The sequence below is a fragment of the Conger conger genome, chromosome 10, assembly GCF_963514075.1.
Source record: "Conger conger chromosome 10, fConCon1.1, whole genome shotgun sequence".
Classification (NCBI taxonomy): Eukaryota; Metazoa; Chordata; class Actinopteri; order Anguilliformes; family Congridae; genus Conger; species Conger conger.
The window spans coordinates 36564504-36584309 of NC_083769.1; the positions used below are offsets into that span (position 1 = coordinate 36564504).

General features: G+C 45.1%; 1 protein-coding gene across 1 annotated transcript; it reads left to right on the forward strand.

Moving 5' to 3' along the window:
* The first annotated feature begins 978 nt into the window (after positions 1 to 978).
* Positions 979 to 18633, forward strand: LOC133138821 (solute carrier family 41 member 1-like). Its single transcript, XM_061257902.1, has 11 exons — positions 979 to 1225; positions 1684 to 3030; positions 5267 to 5374; positions 11725 to 11796; positions 12138 to 12282; positions 13095 to 13241; positions 14266 to 14413; positions 14602 to 14681; positions 15172 to 15306; positions 15738 to 15886; positions 17334 to 18633. The coding sequence occupies exons 2-11, from the start codon at positions 2632 to 2634 to the stop codon at positions 17517 to 17519; spliced, it is 1569 nt and encodes a 522-aa protein (XP_061113886.1). The 5' UTR covers positions 979 to 1225; positions 1684 to 2631; the 3' UTR covers positions 17520 to 18633.
* Positions 18634 to 19806: the final 1173 nt, after the last annotated feature.

Consider the following 19806-nt stretch of genomic DNA (forward strand, 5'->3'; position numbering starts at 1 on the left):
TTGACTCTCCAATCAGCCTAACCTGCATGTCTTTGGACTGTGGGAGGAAAGCGGAGTACCCGGAGGAAACCCACGCAGACACGGGGAGAACATGCAAACTCCAAACAGAGAGGCCCCGGCCGACGGGGATTCGAACCCAGGACCTCCTTGCTGTGAGGCGGCAGTGCTACCCACTGCACCATCTGTGCCGCCCCTCCTAATCATCCCCTGTTTTAGTTTGCTATATAATTGTTCTCTCCCTCTCCACCTCAGCTGATGTGTGGTGAGCATTCTGGTGCAAATGGCTGCTGTTGCATCACCTGGGTGGGTGCTACATATTGGTGGTGGTTGAGGCATGTTTCCCCCTTATCATTGTAAAGTGCTTTGAGTATGAAAAAAGTGCTATATATAAATGTGAGGACATTTAACACAAAAAAAATGTGGATTAATGACACAATATTATTTGCTGTCATAGCCTCCAGACCAGGGGTGCACAACTACGGTCCTGGAGGTCTGGTCTGCGAGCTGGTTTTTGTTCCAACAAATTACCGTAATTTATTTTTCTGACAGTTCCAGAAATTATGCCGGTTCACAAAATCCTGAAGCCGATCGGCCATTGCTGTGCACCCCTGCTGCACACACAAACGCCAATGATGATTGGTTGTTTTGCTTTTCCTTCCGAACTATATCAAACACGAACTGTATTGAGATTGAGCCACGTCTGTTTTCAATCATCTTTGATGACAGTATGAATACTTGGGATTGTTGCACTTTGACCAAATTATAATTCACAAATAGGACTTCCATTCAATCGTAGAGTTAAAGTAGGTTACATAGTTTACTTTCATTCATGCACAGTCTACCTTTTAAAAACAAGTTGGCAGGCGTCAGAAACACGGCAGTAATCCAGATACTCATTAACTGGTCGCACTTTACGGGCAAGAGATTTCTGTGTATGCGGTTGTAATGTTCACGTCAGTATTTGCCCGCCTCTTTAGTTACTTCCTTTGTAGCAAAATAATTTGACATGCTGCTGGGGACAGACGGGCTGTAGACAATTTCAACAGGATTTGATAGACCAACGTTAGTCTATAGTTTCATCCTGGACTACCACATGAAAAATCACAACCAAATCACGAATCGCAGACTCACTGTTCAAAGGAATCCGGTTGGTCATGACGTGTTTCTAGTCAACTGATTTATGCCGGAGTGTTCGTGTCTTTTTGGACTCCTGCAAAAATTACAGGTAGTTGTAGCTATATCTGAATGGCTTAAGTCACAGATTGAATGTTGTTTTACGGAACATTTAGGTTGTTAGACTGTGCTATACTGCCTGTCCTCTGGTATGTGTCCTGTATATTCGCAGTCCTCCTTGATGTTATGATGTAATGTATGAGCGAGGCAGATGGGTTGGTTGATAAATGTAATAAATACAGGGCAATGTCTGTAATGTAGGAGGACAATGCAGTACAGTTTCAACATTACTACCGAATTACTATTATTATTATTATTGCTACATTGTGCGGTCATTTGGTCTCTACTTGGGAGAATATTACTGACTGGTAGTTGTTTTACATAAGGCTGTTTTAAAGAAGACCGTTCGTGTAGTATGTTATTTATCCGATGGTCCTCATGTGATTGTCGCGTGATGTAACTGACTTGAGCATTTTTCAAGGAATTAAGACAAAGTAATTTATTTTGTAGAATGAGGAACCAAAGGAATGCTGTTAGATGACTACACGTCACCCAGGCCAACAATTACCGAAGCATCACGTAATTTTATGTTAGGTGCTTTGCCACGTGGAGTACGGTGAGACGTCAGCTGCCTGTGGAGACTCCTGTAACCAGAAGAACCCCACAGTGCTGAGGTGGTTGCATAGCTCTGTGGTTTGCGACCCATTCACGGAGGAAACAATAATTCGTGTATAATAAGAAGATACGACTTTGTTGTTGTGCTTCACAATCCAAGTCTACCTTTACTATTGATGAACACAGTATTCACTCACCGGAACTTCTTGTGTTTTCTACATATACGTCATCACAGGAACTTCATATCCCGCCGAGGAAGGGAAGTAATGTGAGTGGTATCTCAAATGAATTATGGAAGGGTTTTTGGTTAGACCAATCGGCGGTTAGAACAAATTCGGCCAGTTTCTCAAAATTTAAGGGATTCGACCACTGTATACAGGATCTGCTCTTGCAGTGCAGCAGCAGCTGGCAGGAAAGTACGACAAGGAAACATTTTGTGAAATCTCCACATCCGTCACATTGGGATGTTGTTTTTCATCACGCAACGGACAATATTAACGCGAGCCACTTATTCTTCTTTGAGCCTTTAAAAAAATACTTATATGTGCACTGGATAATGAAGGACCGCAAGTCTGCGCTTCCAACATGCATAATTAAGATTTTCACGCGGACGGAACGTGCATTCAGCCCACTTTCTCAGAAGCAATGGGGTAAAATCGGATTATTTCGTTTGTAAGGGCAAATTATTTTTAATTAAAAAATCTCCGTTAACTAAGTTGGTTTTATTTACTACAAATTAAAGGCCCTTTACTATCTCGAAGCAAACTGCGCTTTTTTCATATTTAAAAGCAACATTTTTTATTTCATGCAGTCCTTGTTGGTTAATGGAAAAATTGCACAATTATGTCCTCTGGTTCATTAAAAACGAAAGGCCAAAGTGACCACCTGGCGTTCCCCCTTTCAAATGGCTCGGTCCACCAAGTCACAACGGATAGTCAGGCGGAGTGCCCACAAGGTGCAGAGGACTACGAGCTGGCTGTTTTGACCTGCGTCTCTGGGCAAACCGAGTCATCCGGGGAGAGGTCTGAGACGGTCTTCGACTGCAGTGCCAACGACAAGGGCGAGTGTGAGGATGACACTCTCCTGGAGCATGGCGCCGACCAGGCTTGGGGCAGCGGAGACCCCGACAGGCAGAGCATTCCGAAGGAGAGCACCTTCTCCATTGGGATTCAGATTCTGTTTCCCTTCCTGCTCGCCGGGTTCGGGATGGTAGCCGCCGGCATGGTTTTGGACATTGTTCAGGTGAGTGTGTAGCTGCTTATCTTGTTATTCGTGTCTGGCGACTTAGGGTGCACCATCTTTTTGCTTGTAAAAGATGTTTCTTAGTCTCCTAATAGAACATTATTGTACTTGCAGGACATTTTGAAAATGTATTTCTTGCAGAACAAAAAAACACTAATGCTATTACCTTTATTTCTGAGAGTGTAGCATATTTGGTCTATAAAATAACTCTATGTTAAAAAGGGCAGCGTTAGACAATAGGAATAACAAATGTCATGTTCCCCTGTGTGTGTGTGTGTGTGTGTGTGTTTGTGTTTGTGTTTGTGTTTGTGTGTGTATGTGTATGTTTAACCCCTGTGAATTACTACTGTGCTGATACTGCATTTTGCTGCTGACCCAAGAATCCACAATAATGAGTGAAATGAATGTTGTGGGAGTGGAACTGGAAAATTATAGGCTGAGCCCAGTTGCCCCAGAAATACACTTTCCAGTAAAGGAGAAAACATTGAAATGTAAACTATCTGTTATAGACTGTCCCACACACAGCAATTTTGGGTTGACCGCAACTATAGCATAGTCTACAATCGAGTCTGTCTTGTGAAGTAAACAGGCATGGCTTGGATTAATGTTAAAAACTGGAATGGTGAGACAAGGGCAGTCTATCTACCCTCTCCACCAGGGTTGCAGCTATGAATTCTCAGGCCCGGGACAAAATTATATTGTCGCATTTGGTGCTGGTCTAACTGGGTTACTGAAATAAGCCTGCTGTAAAAAAGTTATTTTAGGTGTAATTTTTTTAATGCTGTTATTCCACTTTCATTTGGGGACCCCCGAATGAAATTTGACTGCTACCTGACATGTCATCTCTCCAAATCCCTTTATCTTTAGCCACCTTTTAGATCTGTGTGTGAAAATGATACCTGTCTTTCCTAACCTGGCCTAGATGAGACTGCCCTAAGGGATGTGTAGCCTACATACATTTTTTCAGGTTGGTTATGCCGAAAAACCTGAAACCACGAAACCTGAAACTTACCCATCCGTGTCAGCCAGTTATCTTCTCCTTCCTGTTTTTGTGGGTTTGCTCGAATGTGGTTTCTCATCCTACATAGCCGTTTCTGATATCTGGTGGCAAGTACAGCTTTCCAGCTTTCCAACAGCCAAGTAAAATGTGACTGTTCCAGAGTATAGTGTTCCAGTGTAGTGTTTTCTTATTAGAAGGCTCAAGGGAGACATCAGTGAAGAAAGACCCAATGGCAACAAGACACCAGGGTTGGGGGCCAATTCCATATCTGCTCAGCCAGTTCAGGAAATTAACTCAAATTCAGTGAATTCCTTGTAAGTCACTTCGGGACCGTTATGGCCATTTTAGTGTTGTGCATTGAATTATATTAATTGGAATCGAGTCCGATTCTGCAAAACAGAGACCATAACATGCTTTCCTGGCAGGAAGAAGAAGAATAGTCATCATGACAAACAAGATCATTTTAATGTGAGAATTGACATTGTTGGATTTTTTATGAAGATAAGTAAGTGTGGCGGCACGGATGGTGCAGTAGCACTGCCGCCTCACAGCAAGGAGGTTCTGGGTTCGAATCCCCGTCGGCCGGGGCCTCTCTGTGTGGCGTTTGCATGTTCTCCCTGTGTTTGCGTTGGTTTCCTCCGGGTACTCCGGTTTCCTCCCACAGTCCAAAGACATGCAGGTTAGGCTGATTGGAGAGTCTAACTTGAGTGTGTGAGTGAATGGTGTGTGTGCCCTGCGATGGACTGGCGACCTGTCCATGGTGTATTCCTGCCTTTCGCCTAATGTATGCTGGGATAGGCTCCAGCCCCCTGCGACCCTGTTCAGGATAAGCGGGTTAGGATAATGGATGGATGGATGGATAATTAAGTGTGATTATACTGGCAGATTGTGTTGTTGAAGTGGTTGGTAGCTTGTGTTCTCGGTACCTTAAAAACTCAGAGGTGTTGCAAGCTTTTGCAATAACGGTAATAACTATATAGCAGAATCCTGAGATTGTACCACATACTTGGACTCCATTTTGAAGTGCATAGGTCCAGACTCTCAGCATTTCTGCTGTATCTCAATGTGAATCGTGTGACAGATGCAGTCCCCTCTGATTGAAGTGTTGGATACACACACCTGGTCATGTCTGCATGTCTGTGTGGTTTTTGTGTACTTGCGTGTGTGTTTTGTTTGTCTGAGTGGGTTTAACGTGTTTAAGGATGTACAGTATTTGTTCTCTGTTTGCGATTGCAGCACTGGACGGTGTTTAAGGATGTGACTGAGGTCTTCATCCTGGTGCCAGCTCTGCTCGGCCTCAAAGGGAACCTGGAGATGACCCTGGCCTCCAGGCTGTCCACTGCTGTGAGTGTCCACCCTGGCTGCCTCAACCTCACTTTCATTCACTTACCTGGATACATCTCATTATCTCAACATCACATTACGGTCACTTACCTGTCTGGTCAGATCTGGCCAGATTTTTTTCTTGCTGCAACATTTTTCTGTTTTTGAGTGGATACAGATTATTGTGGCAGTGCCTGGTGCACATAGAAACACAATGGAGCCACAGCCAACCTGGACGAATCCCCTTTAAAATTTGCTGAGAATATCACCAAACATTTTGCATAGTTTTTTCTAAGCTATGTCTGGGCAGTTTTCCAAAAGGGACATTTGGAGACTCCAAAATGACATGATGAATGGAAACTAAATGATATTATGATATTATGACATGTAAAATACTGTATTTTGCTTAAAGTTTAGAGCACTTCTTATTCTGAAAAAAAAAGTGTTTGCACTTCCACTCGCCTGTCACCCTGCCCCTGCCTCTCCCTCTCCTTGTGGTCTCCTCAAATAGCAACAGGTCAAAAAGATTGTACAAAAAGAAGTACAATAATCACAATAATGACATCTTGTATACTAATACATTCATTGTGGTCTAATTATTGATGCTTTTGTCAAATACCAAACCCCCATCAAACGCATTTTGCACGCTATTTATTATTCAAAAGCAGGCTTGCTCCTTATTTCTAACCATACTGAATAATAATACAATATTTTGAGACTGTATTTGATCAGTAATATAAATTGGGGTCATGGCGATGAAAACACCCTCTATTGCCTCAGAAATATTCACTCGAGAATACTAGAGGCTGGATAGATGAGAGATTCCTTGGAAGTCCCCTAAAATAAGTCCTCTATTCAGATGTAGTCATCGCAAATTTGTTGTAAGATGTCTTAAAACAAAACTTTTTGGCCATAAAATCTCAAGAACAGTTTTTGCCAAAAAAATGCTATGTTTTATGAAAACCTAACAAACTATACACTGTTGGAAATGTAATGTCATTAGCTACATTGCTTCTCAGTCGTTACTTTAATACCATACCACTAGTCAATTCTATATTCAGCTGAAGTTTTTGTTCACACCTTTACTGTGCAATAGGATTACCGATACTGGTCAGAGGACTTCATACATGGGCTCTTCATGAACAAACATACAACATGTAGGTAGTAGCATTCATATGTACACGTTCTTTTGTACACGTATGCAGCGGCGAAACAGACAGCAATGATAATTCCCCCAGAGAAATTAACAATGGACATTCTATCGGCATTTCTCAATCCTGCTTTTAGTTAGCACGTTTTTAGAATTGCATTATTATGCATTTGGTTTGCTGGACCCTTGCCGTGAAAAGGACACTTCATCTTAAAATAGGTTTTGCAGATGGAACCGTGAGTTTTAATGCTTTCAAATAGTTTATCTTGTTACCATAGCGATTGAAAACTGCACTGTTAAAAACAGAATTAATGCAAAACAACCCACACCGGCCCAGCCTTCTCATCCAGAGTGACAGTGTAGGAGAACACTATTAATTCATTCATGCATTATTTATTAAGCAATTTCATTTTTTTAGATGCCACGCGTACAGATTCACAGAAGACGAACAGTGTTCTCCTGACTCACTGTTAGAAACCCAAGTAAGCACCAAAGAAATCACATCAGTCATTTTAAATGGGTCAGGACTCCTCAGGTTACCTTAGCATTGGTTTCTCTTAATGGCATGCCGCCCCCCATCCTCACTCCCCCAGCTTGGTAAGGAGTCAGAGGAGTAAGCATATAACAAAAAGCTTATTATTATTCTTATATCATATTTGCAGTGCTCTGTTCATGGGGCTGGCGAGTGGAGCAGTGGCACATCCAGGCATGCCTGGCAATACAAAATCCGGTAGAGAAAATTGGAGGAAAATGGGTTGGGTGGCAAAAAAATTATTGTATTGCTTTGTCTGTTTAGCAACCAATGCTAACAGTGATTTAGTGGCCTGATGCTACCTGTTGATGAGGTCACCCTGCTCTTGTCTGACTCCGTAGTCATCATTAATTGTGCAGCAACTCGAGGAGCACTTATCAGGGCTGTACAAGCACATTTAATGCTTATTTATCCACGTTTCAGGAACACAGGGTTGTGTTTATAGTGCATCACAGCAGGCTGTAGTTTAGTGCCTCAGTTTGTTGGTGGATGAAAGAGGTTTGTGTGTGGAGTGTGATTTATGGATGGTGCGTGGCGGTGGTTTGGAAGGTTAACTGCGGAGCACCTGGAGGGGGGTTAGCTCAGTGGGGTGGGGGCAGAGGTCTCCCTCCCACGGGAATAACCTCATTCCCGCTCAGGTTGTCGTGGGCAGCGTCCTTTTCCAGAGTGGACCTTCAAGTGCTTTCCCGCACATCTCATGGCCGATGAGGCCTAACCTTGGCACTTGGAAGGCACAGGCCATGAGAAGAGGTTTTCAGCTGCATTGCTGCGATGTGCTGGGAGTTTCTGTGACTTTTGGCTGTGACACTGTGATGTGCTGGGAGTGTCTGTCACTTTTGGCTGTGACACTGATGTGCTGGGAGTGTCTGTCACTTTTGGCTGTGACACTGTGATGTGCTGGGAGTTTCTGTCACTTTTGGCTGTGACACTGTGATGTGCTGGGAGTTTCTGTGACTTTTGGCTGTGACACTGTGATGTGCTGGAAGTTTCTGTCACTTTTGGCTGTGACACTGTTATGTGCTGGGAGTGTCTGTCACTTTTGGCTGTGACACTGTGATGTGCTGGAAGTTTCTGTCACTTTTGGCTGTGACACTGTTATGTGCTGGGAGTGTCTGTCACTTTTGGCTGTGACACTGTGATGTGCTGGGAGTTTCTGTGACTTTTGGCTGTGACACTGTGATGTGCTGGGAGTGTCTGTCACTTTTGGCTGTGACACTGTGATGTGCTGGGATAAAAAGGAGAAAAACAAAAAACAAACACAGCAAGTAGGTGACTGTTAGTGTGGCTTTATGTGCAGAGTTAGGCGATGAGAGAAGATTGAGCATGTTATTAAATGTTATGACTCACACATCTCCTCTGATAGTGCACAGGGCCTTTTAAAAGTTTATCGCTGAGGCTCGCACCAGCTTGGTGTGAAGAATGATTGCTTTAGTTTCCTCTCTCTCCGGGTTATGCAATTCCTTGAGGGAATTATGGTCCCTTCTCCTGTTGCAATTGATTACATAAATCGCCCACTTCTCCAACTGGAAGAGCGAGACAGGCCACCGGTGTTGAATCAGGGCTGCTCGGAACCTTTCTACTTTTCAGGGTTTTATAAGCATTGTTCATCTTGCTTTTGATTCTCTTTTTATTGTCCCAGGTTGCATGTACTGTTTGTATTGTGTTTCTATTGCTTGTGCTGCGTTTCTTGTGTTTGTTTGTTTGTATGCATTTATTGAAAACTTCTGACTGCCCCATTTTAAGAGTCCCATATACTGTAAATATTATTTTAGATTATATATATTTTTTATATTAGTTTTTCTTTTTATTATTTTTTATCTTTCACGTGTATCCATTTATTCAGAGCAAAGCAGATTACATTTCACATGCAATACATTTATACTACAGGATATTTACTGAAGAAATTCAGGTTCAATATCTTTTGAGTACACCTGGCTGTGCCCCACCTTGGAACTGAACCTGAAACCTCCCAGTTCCAATCCAGTTAGCTAACCACTATACCGCAGTGCCGCTCCCTGGTTATTATTAACATCGCTATCGCCCTCCCATTCTGGAGCATCCAGAGGCCTGTATCATTAAGCAGGATTACAAGAGTTAGCTGGATAAGTACACAAAGTTAAACCTGGAACCCTCGTGCAACTTGAACATTGACTAAAGTAAATAGAGCTGGTTCGGGTTTTACTGAGCACAGTTATCCAGCTAATTTAGTAATCCTGCTTTGTGATACAAGTCCCTGGTTGGTATTCCTCGAGTTAAACCCGGAGCAGCTCTTTTTACTACAGTCCATTTGGGAGGTTTTACTTGAGGCAGATATTCAGCTAACTCAGTAATCCTTCTTCGTGTTACAGCCCCTAGCTGTATAACTTGTACAGCCGCTGTAACATCCCCCTCTTCAGCAAGCGGATTTGGTGCGTTTAGCTGCTCAGACAGGTCCTGGAGTGGGGCCTGCATCCTGCTGACTCACAGCTCCATATTTACCTCTGTACCCACCCTGGTCTTATACACACAGGGTTGCCGGTTTTATCCCGCTTTGGGTGTGTCAATGTGTCCCTGAGCAAGACACCTAATCCCCAATTGTTCCTGATGAGCTGGTTGGTGCCTTGAAAGGCAGCCAACCTCTGTCGGTGTGGGTGTGTGAATGGGTGAATGAGAAGCAGCAATTGTACACCACTTTGGATAAAGGCACTATATAAATGCAGACATTTACCATTTTTACCTAATCAGCTTAAGTTATGGTTCCCATGTGTCGCAGAGCATGGAAACGGTGTTATTGAAGGTGTGAAGCAATGTACAGGGCTCCTTATCTCAGTCACAGGGTGTGAGGGCAAAGGTACCACCCCACCCCCCCCTCAGCACGGCCATAGACTTCATTACGTGTGTGTGGAGCCCTGCGGCTCCAGTCAGGGAGGTCAGCCAGAGAGGGCTGTTTGGTTCAGCGTGACGTGTTTCTGCTCAGGTCTGTTTGGTTTAGCGCAACATATTTTTGCCAGTGAACTATACACGCTGTGTGGCAGGGATCATCAAATCACAGTCCTTGTGGGCTGCAAACTGCTGGTTTTCCACCCTCCCTTTACCTGGGAGTCAGGTTTGACCACCCTCCTTTACCTGGGAGTCAGGTTTGACCACCCTCCCTTTACTTGGGTGTCAGGTGTGTCCACCCTCCCTTTACCTGGGTGTCAGGTGCGTCCACCCTCCCTTTACCTGGGTGTCAGGTGCGTCCACCCTCCCTTTACCTGGGTGTCAGGTGTGTCCACCCTCCCTTTACCTGGGTGTCAGGTGTGTCCACCCTCCTTTACCTGGGTGTCAGGTGTTTCCACCCTCCCTTTACCTGGGTGTCAGGTGTGTCCACCCTCCTTTACCTGGGAGTCAGGTGTGTCCACCCTCCCTTTTCCTGGGGGTCAGGGCTGAAGCAAGTCTGGACAAGAAGTAGCACTAATGGGAAAATCAGGGCCGGGCTTGGATTTGATGATCCCTGCTTCATGGTTCCTACTCATGGCTGTGTTTGGTTGAGGTGTTGGTTTGGTGTTTTTGCCCTGTCACCGTGCCCCAGACGCATGGGCACCACTGTTCTCAGATCAGCAGCTTGGGCCGTTATCTGCTCCAATAAATTAGGACAACATAAACGCACAGCTGTGCCAGGGTCAGTGTGACCTCACAACACCCCAGCACCCCCAAATTTGGTATCAGCCAGGCATGGACTCACCACCAATCCCTTCTTCTGGTGGACATTTCTATTCTCCATTAATACACTCTCGGAAAAAATGCTTTGAGCTAAAAACCTGAAAACAGGAAATAAATGACTCCAATATCAGGGTAGCAGCAGGAGTATCATCGGTTGTTTAATGTGATGCAACCCAAGGTATCTCTAGAGTTATAACTGTTTTCATAACCGCCTTGTTCCCACAGCAGTTGAAAAACAGTTAATCTTCCAAAGACAAGACCTTCCGTACCCAGAAAAACAATCTTCTCCTTCACAAAGGTTACGCAAACTGAATTCCGCCAGGGAAGTCACCGTGTCTCTCACGTTTGAACACAAAAAAAAAAAAAAAAGAGGACTTTTCCTTGGCACGTGGTCTGGTGGTGTGTTGAACATTGACACTGTCAAACTGCTAGAACAGGCTGGATTAGTCAGACCACAGACCAACGCACATTCCCACCTCCCAGAGACCATACATATGCAACAACCTGCAAACAACCAGAATCAATTTGTACAGGGAACTGGGGGGTATAGCACGACACAGGATTAGCGAGTTTGCTGGATAAGTTCTAAAAACTTTCTGAAAAAACTGCAACCTTGAGTTCCGGGTTCTACTCGGTGAACGTATCCGGCTAACTCAGTAATTCTGCTTTGTGATATACCCCCTAGGCTGAGGACTGTCTTGAAATGGATAATATAATAAGCATGGATAGTTGGTGTCCTCACCATAGAACAGTCCACCTCAAGTAGAAACCCCAGAGAGCAGGTCCACCAATCATGAGGTATGGAACAATGGAACAATGGCAGCTGATTGGTGGATATTTCCCTGCAGGGCAGAGCACATTGGTCTTCTACCTGCTCTACTGTCACTGGGCAGAAACAGTGGAGCATTCAGTCGTGACAGGAAGTTGCATCACTCACCACCACATGCTCATGGGACCTAATTTCCTGCCAGATGTACGGCCTAAAGTTTTGCTCTCTGGCTCCTGCAGGCCAACATTGGACAGATGGACACCGGGGCTGATATCTGGAGGCTGGTGGTGGGGAACATGTCTCTCATTCAGGTGAGTGTAATCTCTTAATTAAATTACATTCAGGTGAATGTAATCCCTTTGTATCATTGAAAAAGGCTCACTAACATGTTGACTCGCCCTCTGCCTGTGAAATTCGGGTTTCAAAATACACAGTTGACACAAGGAGAAGGCTTGGGATAAACAATGTTGTGGTTTGAGGGCATTTGTTGCTGCAATTCCTCTCTTGATCGTTCCAAGTCCGAAATTGCCTATTGTACCTTTAAGGCAGCATCAATCGGGTGGAATGAAAACCGCCATACGCATTGTCCTCCGTGGCGATGAGTTTGAGCCCCCTGAACTACGCCCTGTTGACCGCCCCTCTCCCCCTGCAGGTCCAGGCCACCGTGGTGGGCTTCATGGCGTCCGTGGCGGCCGTGGTGTTCGGCTGGGTTCCTGAGGGTCATTTCGACATCCACCACGCCTTGCTGCTCTGTGCCAGCAGCGTTGCCACGGCGTTCATTGCCTCTCTGCTGCTCGGTAATACAATGTCTCATTCATGCTTTTGTGTAATTATAGGGCTGTCACATATTCAGGTCACACGGCTCTTATGTCATATATAGCGGTTTTACAGATGGTAGCAAGCATTTGTAAATATATTGGACCTATATATGTCAATATGTGCTCTGAACATCACACAGTTCTCAAACCAGGATAAAGTTAAACAAAAGAAAACTGGCAAGGCAGGTTTGAGTACATAAAAAGGAAGGGACTGTCTTCCTGGACAGGATTTTTAGACTGACATTTCTGTGTGATTGCTGTCAAAACACAAAATGATATGTTAATGGTAAAATAATAATGAGTGTAATGATAAGTTGAAACTTTCAGTTGTGTGTTCAGAGATGCTCTTCTGCATACCACTGTTATAATGTGTGGTTATTTGTGTTACTGTTACATTTCTTCCCCATTCTGAGATTTGGTCTAAAAAACAACTGAACCTCTTGACCATGTCTGCATGATTTTATGCATTTAGTTGCTGCCACATGATTGGCTGATTTAAATATTTTCATTAACAAGCTGCTGTACAGGTCTACCTAATAAAGTGATCACTGAGTGTACAGTACAATGCAGAGTAACCCTACTTTTTATCTTTTTGCTTTGTACTACATTTGCACATTGAATTGAAATACAGTAAAACAATGAATATGAAGATAAAGTGCTGACTCAGCTTTTTTGAGGGTATTTACATCCATATCCGGTGATCCTGGTTGCTGTCCAACTCCCCAAAATTACAATGGAGGGTACCCAAACACATTACTTCATGTGGGGCCCCTCCTCCGCTCTCTGAACAGGTCTGATAATGATCGGGGTCATCATCGGCTCTAGGAGGTTTGGCATCAACCCGGACAACGTAGCCACGCCCATCGCTGCCAGTCTGGGTGACCTCATTACGCTGGCCCTGCTGGCAAGCATCAGCACCGGCCTGTACGAGCAGCTAAGTGAGAACCAAGGCTCTTATACCTCCCCTCTATTACCCCACAGATCTAATACTACCCCTCTATTACCCCACAGATCTAATACTACCCCTCTATTACCCCACAGATCTAATACTACCCCTCTATTACACCACAGATCTAATACTACCCCTCTATTACCCCACAGATCTAATACTACCCCTCTCTTACCCCACATCTTTACATTTCTATCACTAGGCTCCTTGTTTTTGAAGAGCAGGTCTTTTGGAATGTTATTTTGAGCATTCTACGTCAGTGTTCTAGAACTCAGCATTCCTGTCCGTTACCAGTAGTCATGGTTGCATCAGCATTAGAATGTTAAGTGAAGAAAATTGTAGTCACATACTTGTGATCTTGCTCCTTAAAGGGTTCAAATACTTCTGCTTGCCCCCACACCATTGTTAGGCCTTGGTTATACCTGTAGTATATGATATTATATTACAGTAATTTACTTTACATTACTTTACATCTCTGGTGTGTTAGTAGATGCTGTTAGGCAGTGCAGGAGAACAGAACTAGGTCAGCAGCAGTACCTGTCTAACAGCATTCCTAGACATCCGCAAGAGTGAGGGTAACCTTATTGTAAGCAGACTTGTGTCAGCCTTCTTGTAGCTTGTGCCAAGATTCATGTAGCTATTGCCAAGATTCATGTAGCTAACGGGCATATAAATCCAGCAGCCTATTACAATCCACCCGTGTAGTCACCTGGCATACACTCTCATCTAGAGCAGTGTGCAGAAGTGGAGAACATGTTTTTAACGTTCAGGAATACATCATAAGTTCATTGTTGCATCATAAACCCATTCATACAGCTGGTGTGATATCCTGAGTGGTTTTCCTGGTGCGATATCCTGAGTGATTTATCTGGTGTGATATCCTGAGTGATTTCTCTGGTGTGATATCCTCAGTGATTTCTCTGGTGTGATATCCTCAGTGATTTCTCTGTTGTGATATCCTCAGTGATTTCTCTGGCGTGATTTCTCTGTTGTGATTTCTGATGCTCTTGCAGAGGACAACGCCTACGCCAACCCGCTGGTGTGTGTGTTCTTCCTGGCGCTGACTCCGCTGTGGTTCCTGATCGCACGCCGGGTCCCGTCCACCCGCGAGGTGCTGTACACCGGCTGGGAGCCCGTCATCATCGCCATGGCGATCAGCAGGTAGGCCAGCTGTCGTGGTGACCTGTCAGATCTCTATGCTCCATGAAGATTGAAACCTGCTGAACTCAACCGGTTTGTTGATGATTATTTTTGTCGTCACTGATGACTAATACTTTATTGTACGTAGCGCCACATGATTATTTGTCTACATAAGTATTTCTGACGACCTTATTTCCCCCCTCCTCCAGTATCGGAGGGCTCATTCTGGATAACACCATGACCAACCCCAACTTCGCCGGAATGGCCGTCTTCACTCCCGTCATCAACGGTACCTTCCTCCACTTCCTTTTTCGTTTCTTAATTCCTTCGCTCCACTGCTTTTCCTTATCGGAAGCAGAACAGGCACTTCCTGTACGATGTGTGACAGTGTGGGAAATCATTTGAAGAGCAAGTTGTTGGGAATGTTTGGAATGTTCTGTTAAGAACAATGACAATAGAATGACGTATTAAAGGGTTAGAAGGAGCAGCATTCTTAAAAGGGGAATCTGTTGGGAAATCCGAAAGGGCGGTGCTTCTAGCGTGAAGAACTGGTCTTTGTGCGATGACACGCCCCAGTCACAGAGTACAGTTCTATGCTGTTTCTGACTGTGGCACTTCTGCATTGTGTGTATATATATTTATATATATCCTCAAAGTTTCACTTTTTCACAATGCGGAAGTGCCACTGTACTGTGCCTGAGGGGTGCAGAACACTGCCCCCTGGTGTTCATACAGGGCTGTGTCTCAGGTCTGTGTGTGTATTTCCCTGGCTCTTGCAGGGGTGGGCGGTAACCTTGTGGCCGTCCAGGCCAGCCGGATCTCCACCTACCTGCACATGAGTAACACCCCCATGATGGAGCCCAGCCCTGCGGGCCACAGCTGTCCCAGCCCCTGCCACACCTTCTTCAGCCCCGGTACGCCTGAGCCCAGCCCTGTCGCTCTCTCCGATTGGACACTGCATGTGTCAGTCATATATACTCCAACCCACTCGATGCTCTGTTTCCTGCACTCTCATATGGTCAGACCAGGATGAAATGAAACAAAGCTGGCAGGTTTAAGCGTGTAAAAGAAGGGATTGTCTTCCTGGACAGGATTATCAGACTGGCATTGCTGTGTTATGGCTGTCAAATCACAAAATGTCATGAGTGAAACAGTTCATTTGCTGAATGTTTCTAATGTCGAGCAGCGTACATCTAGAGTAAGTTGGAAATCTAGCAGCATAACTTTCATTCTGAAAAACAGAATAATGTGAACTTTTAGTTTAATGCAGTGTACTGCCATGTGGACAATATCTTGAGCCCAAATGTGTGTGTGTGTGTGCGCATTTGTCTGTACGCGTGTCCAGGAGTGAACTCTCGCTCTGCGCGGGTCCTGTTCCTCCTGGTGGTCCCGGGGCACCTGGTCTTCCTCTACACCATCAGCTCCATGCAGGCGGGCCACACCACCCTCACCTCCGTCTTCATCGGCTTCTACATGGCAGCAGCGCTGCTGCAGGTGAGCCCCCGGGAGACTGAGGGGGTACACGCACACATCCACACATCCCCCCACATCCCCCACACAATCACCACCACCACCACACTAATCACATCCACACATCCCCCCACATCCCCCACACAATCACCACCACCACCACCATCACACTAATCACATCCACACATCCCCCACACAATCACCACCATCATCACACTAATCACATCCACACATCCCCCACTCAATCACCACCATCACACTAATCACATCCACACATCCCCCCACATCCCCCACTCAATCACCACCATCATCACACTAATCACATCCACCCATCCCCCACACAATCACCACCATCATCACACTAATCACATCCACACATCCCCCACTCAATCACCACCACCATCACACTAATCACATCCACACATCCCCCCACATCCCCCACACAATCACCACCATCATCACACTAATCACATCCACACATCCCCCCACATCCCCCACACAATCACCACCATCATCACACTAATCACATCCACACATCCCGCCACATCCCCCACACAATCACCACCATCATCACACTAATCACATCCACACATCCCCCCACATCCCCCACACAATCACCACCATCATCACACTAATCACATCCACACATCCCCCACAATCACCACCATCATCACACTAATCACATCCACACATCCCCCCACATCCCCCACACAATCACCACCGTCATCACACTAATCACATCCACACATCCCCCACACAATCACCACCATCATCACACTAATCACATCCACCCATCCCCCACACAATCACCACCATCATCACACTAATCACATCCACACATCCCCCACACAATCACCACCACCATCACACTAATCACATCCACACATCCCCCCACATCCCCCACACAATCACCACCATCATCACACTAATCACATCCACACATCCCCCCCACATCCCCCACACAATCACCACCATCATCACACTAATCACATCCACACATTCCCCACATCCCCCACACAATCACCACCACCATCACACTAATCACATCCACACATCCCCCCACATCCCCCACACAATCACCACCATCATCACACTAATCACATCCACACATCCCCCCCCACATCCCCCACACAATCACCACCATCATCACACTAATCACATCCACACATCCCCCCCCACATCCCCCACACAATCACCACCATCATCACACTAATCACATACCAACACTTCATGTGGCTACAGTAATTCAGTTGTCACTGATCCTATCCCCACTGATCCTCAAGTTCACGTCAGTCAGGTCCCCAGAAGTGGCGCACTCTGTACACACACTCTTTACACACACTTTCCTACCACACATATTACACACATGACACGCTATACACACAATATAAAATAAAACACACCATATAAACGCACACTTTCGTACCAGAGCGCTGGGACTTACAGACAGTAACTGGGCCCCGCCCCCCAGGTGCTGGTCCTGCTCTACCTCGCTGATTGGATGGTGCACTGGATGTGGAGGCGGGGCATGGATCCGGACAATTTCTCCATCCCGTACCTGACGGCGCTGGGGGACCTGCTGGGAACGGGCTTCCTGGCGCTGTGTTTCCACATCCTGTGGCTGATCGGAGACCGCGATGCTGACGTGGGCGACTGAGACCCCCCGCACCTCGATTTGGCTGGACTCTGTACCCCTCCCCCCACTCGGCCAGTCTGATTATTGTGTGTTGACAGAGGCCAGAGCTCTCATTCATGTACTTTAGCAGAGATGAGAGTGTTCCTCTGTTTTTGGGAGGGGAAGGGGCTTCCTCCTCTAGTGCATTCATGTTTACCTCACTCTAATGGCTGAGATCCAGGTGTGCTAGAGAAGATGTTCAGACGTACACGCAGTCACCAAGTGCTAAGTCTTTACAGCTTTTATAAGCGTGGGCTGATAATATCTCCTGTGCAACGGCATAGGAAATCTCACTTTGTGCCTTGTGCAATTTTATTAAAAAGCCTTTAAGGTAGGCTTTTTTAAGAAAATGTGCATGTTAAAAAAAAATAAAATTAAAATAAAAAAACCCCCCAAAACTACACTGGACCAGTCGCAGCTGCTCAGGGGAGCAGTGGCGATCTCCCAGCGGGGGAAGAGAACACCCCGCTTGCCTGTCCCGTGCGTTTACCTGTGTCTCTCAGACAGCTGCGTGTGTGCACAGCGTGGAGACACAAGGCCTCACCGCCAGTCTCTCCCTCTCTGTGTAAGGGCATTACTTACCACACACAACAAGCTTCAAAGGATGATCTTTAACACTTGATTTTTATAAAATTCTTAAATGAATGTTAGTGTAATGTTTAAAACATTTGAATTGTGAATTGTGCGTGTGACCGCACGCGTATTTTACATGCGAAACGTTAACATCCCTTTGCGGCACGGGCGATACTGGACATATGAAACGGGAGCGTGGTATTAACCTGGTGAATGTCACACTGCTACTGTAGCCTTATCGTTTCGCACAGACTAATCCAGGTCACTGGGGACGTGGAGGTGCATCTTAATGACCACAAGAGGGCGATATTGACACAGGATTATCTGTTCTTCAAGGTCTTACAAGTAACAATATTAGCGTGCCTTTGTGTGCCGGAACTGGTGCCTGAAGTTTCTAATAATTGTGTTGGCAATATGTATTTAAAGGGAACGGTGGGGTGTTTTAATTTATTTTGTAAAATTATAAAAAGATATACATGCATCTGTTTATTCTATTAAGAATAAAGTGTTTATTTTAAATATACTTCCTGGTCTTTTCATTTGTGCATATTTTGGTGAGTTTATACACATCACAACACGTGAGCGTGCTTTACTCTTGCATCTTGTAAATGTTGCTATAAATAAGGTTGCATTTCAACATTGCTCTCTTTACTCGTAAAACTGTTTGTCATTTAAATGTTATTCTTAAACTGTGAACACGGCCCGCTTCAGGGATTCACAGTTCCTCCACATGACCAGCTGGTAATTAATTTACACTGAGTACGCGCTTTACGTTGAGATATGATCGTGTCCACATCAATGTGCGATTTCACAAATGACTACCTTGTCATGGTTTTCTACATAAGCCACTATTTAAGATTTTTTTTTTTAATTGTCAGAACCATATGAAGCACTAGAACTACAGCATTGATCTTAATGGTATTTGGGCATCTGCAGTGTTACAACCAGATGGAGCTACTGCAGGAGTGTGACATAGAGACCATACACATTACACACACCACTGCCACACACATGCATAAGCAAAACAAATATTCATCAAATATACCATTTCATTTTAATGCCTTTCATAATTTACACAATATATTAGCTTAACAGACAATTTTTGAGACCCAGTTGTTTATTTTGGCACGCAGACAATTAATTCAGTCATGTTTTAATGCTTGGCTCTGCTCTGGATTTCTTCAATCAGGATGCATGGCCCTTGGGGTTCAGTCCCCCTCTCTAACCACTGTTCACCCCCTGGCCCATTTCATTAAACATCCCCATTTCCACTCTGACACTGATTTAACATTTACACTAATACCACAAAACTGCAGTATATAATCATACGGGAATGTATATATAATATATAAGTGCTGGGGGCAATATTGTAATATAATAACAAACATTGTTAACAAGCCAATCTGGCCTTTTGGCCCCAAAATCACATCAGGGAGAGAAGCACTTTTTACATATTTCTTCCTCTGAGGAAGTCTAAAGCAGGCCCCAGAACAGCAGAGACCATTGTACACACAGTATGTACACAGCCTGTCGCTTGAGGACCACTGCTCAACCCCCCCGCCCCCCCACACACACAATGGGTGTCCACTGTCTTCTGCAGGGAAATTCAGGCAGGATATCTGAGATCTTTAAAGTCCTTGATTCCCCCATCTCTCCAGGTACACACTCCACTCAGGACTGCGGGGGTCAGAGGTCG

Coding starts and splice junctions, on each gene's coding strand:
- LOC133138821 (XM_061257902.1), top strand. CDS start 2,632: ATGTCCTCTGGTTCATTAAAAACGAAAGGCCAAAGTGACCACCTGGCG. Junction 13,242..14,265: donor CGGCCTGTACGAGCAGCTAA/GTGAGAACCAAG, acceptor ATGCTCTTGCAG/AGGACAACGCCTACGCCAAC. Junction 14,682..15,171: donor CTTCACTCCCGTCATCAACG/GTACCTTCCTCC, acceptor TGGCTCTTGCAG/GGGTGGGCGGTAACCTTGTG.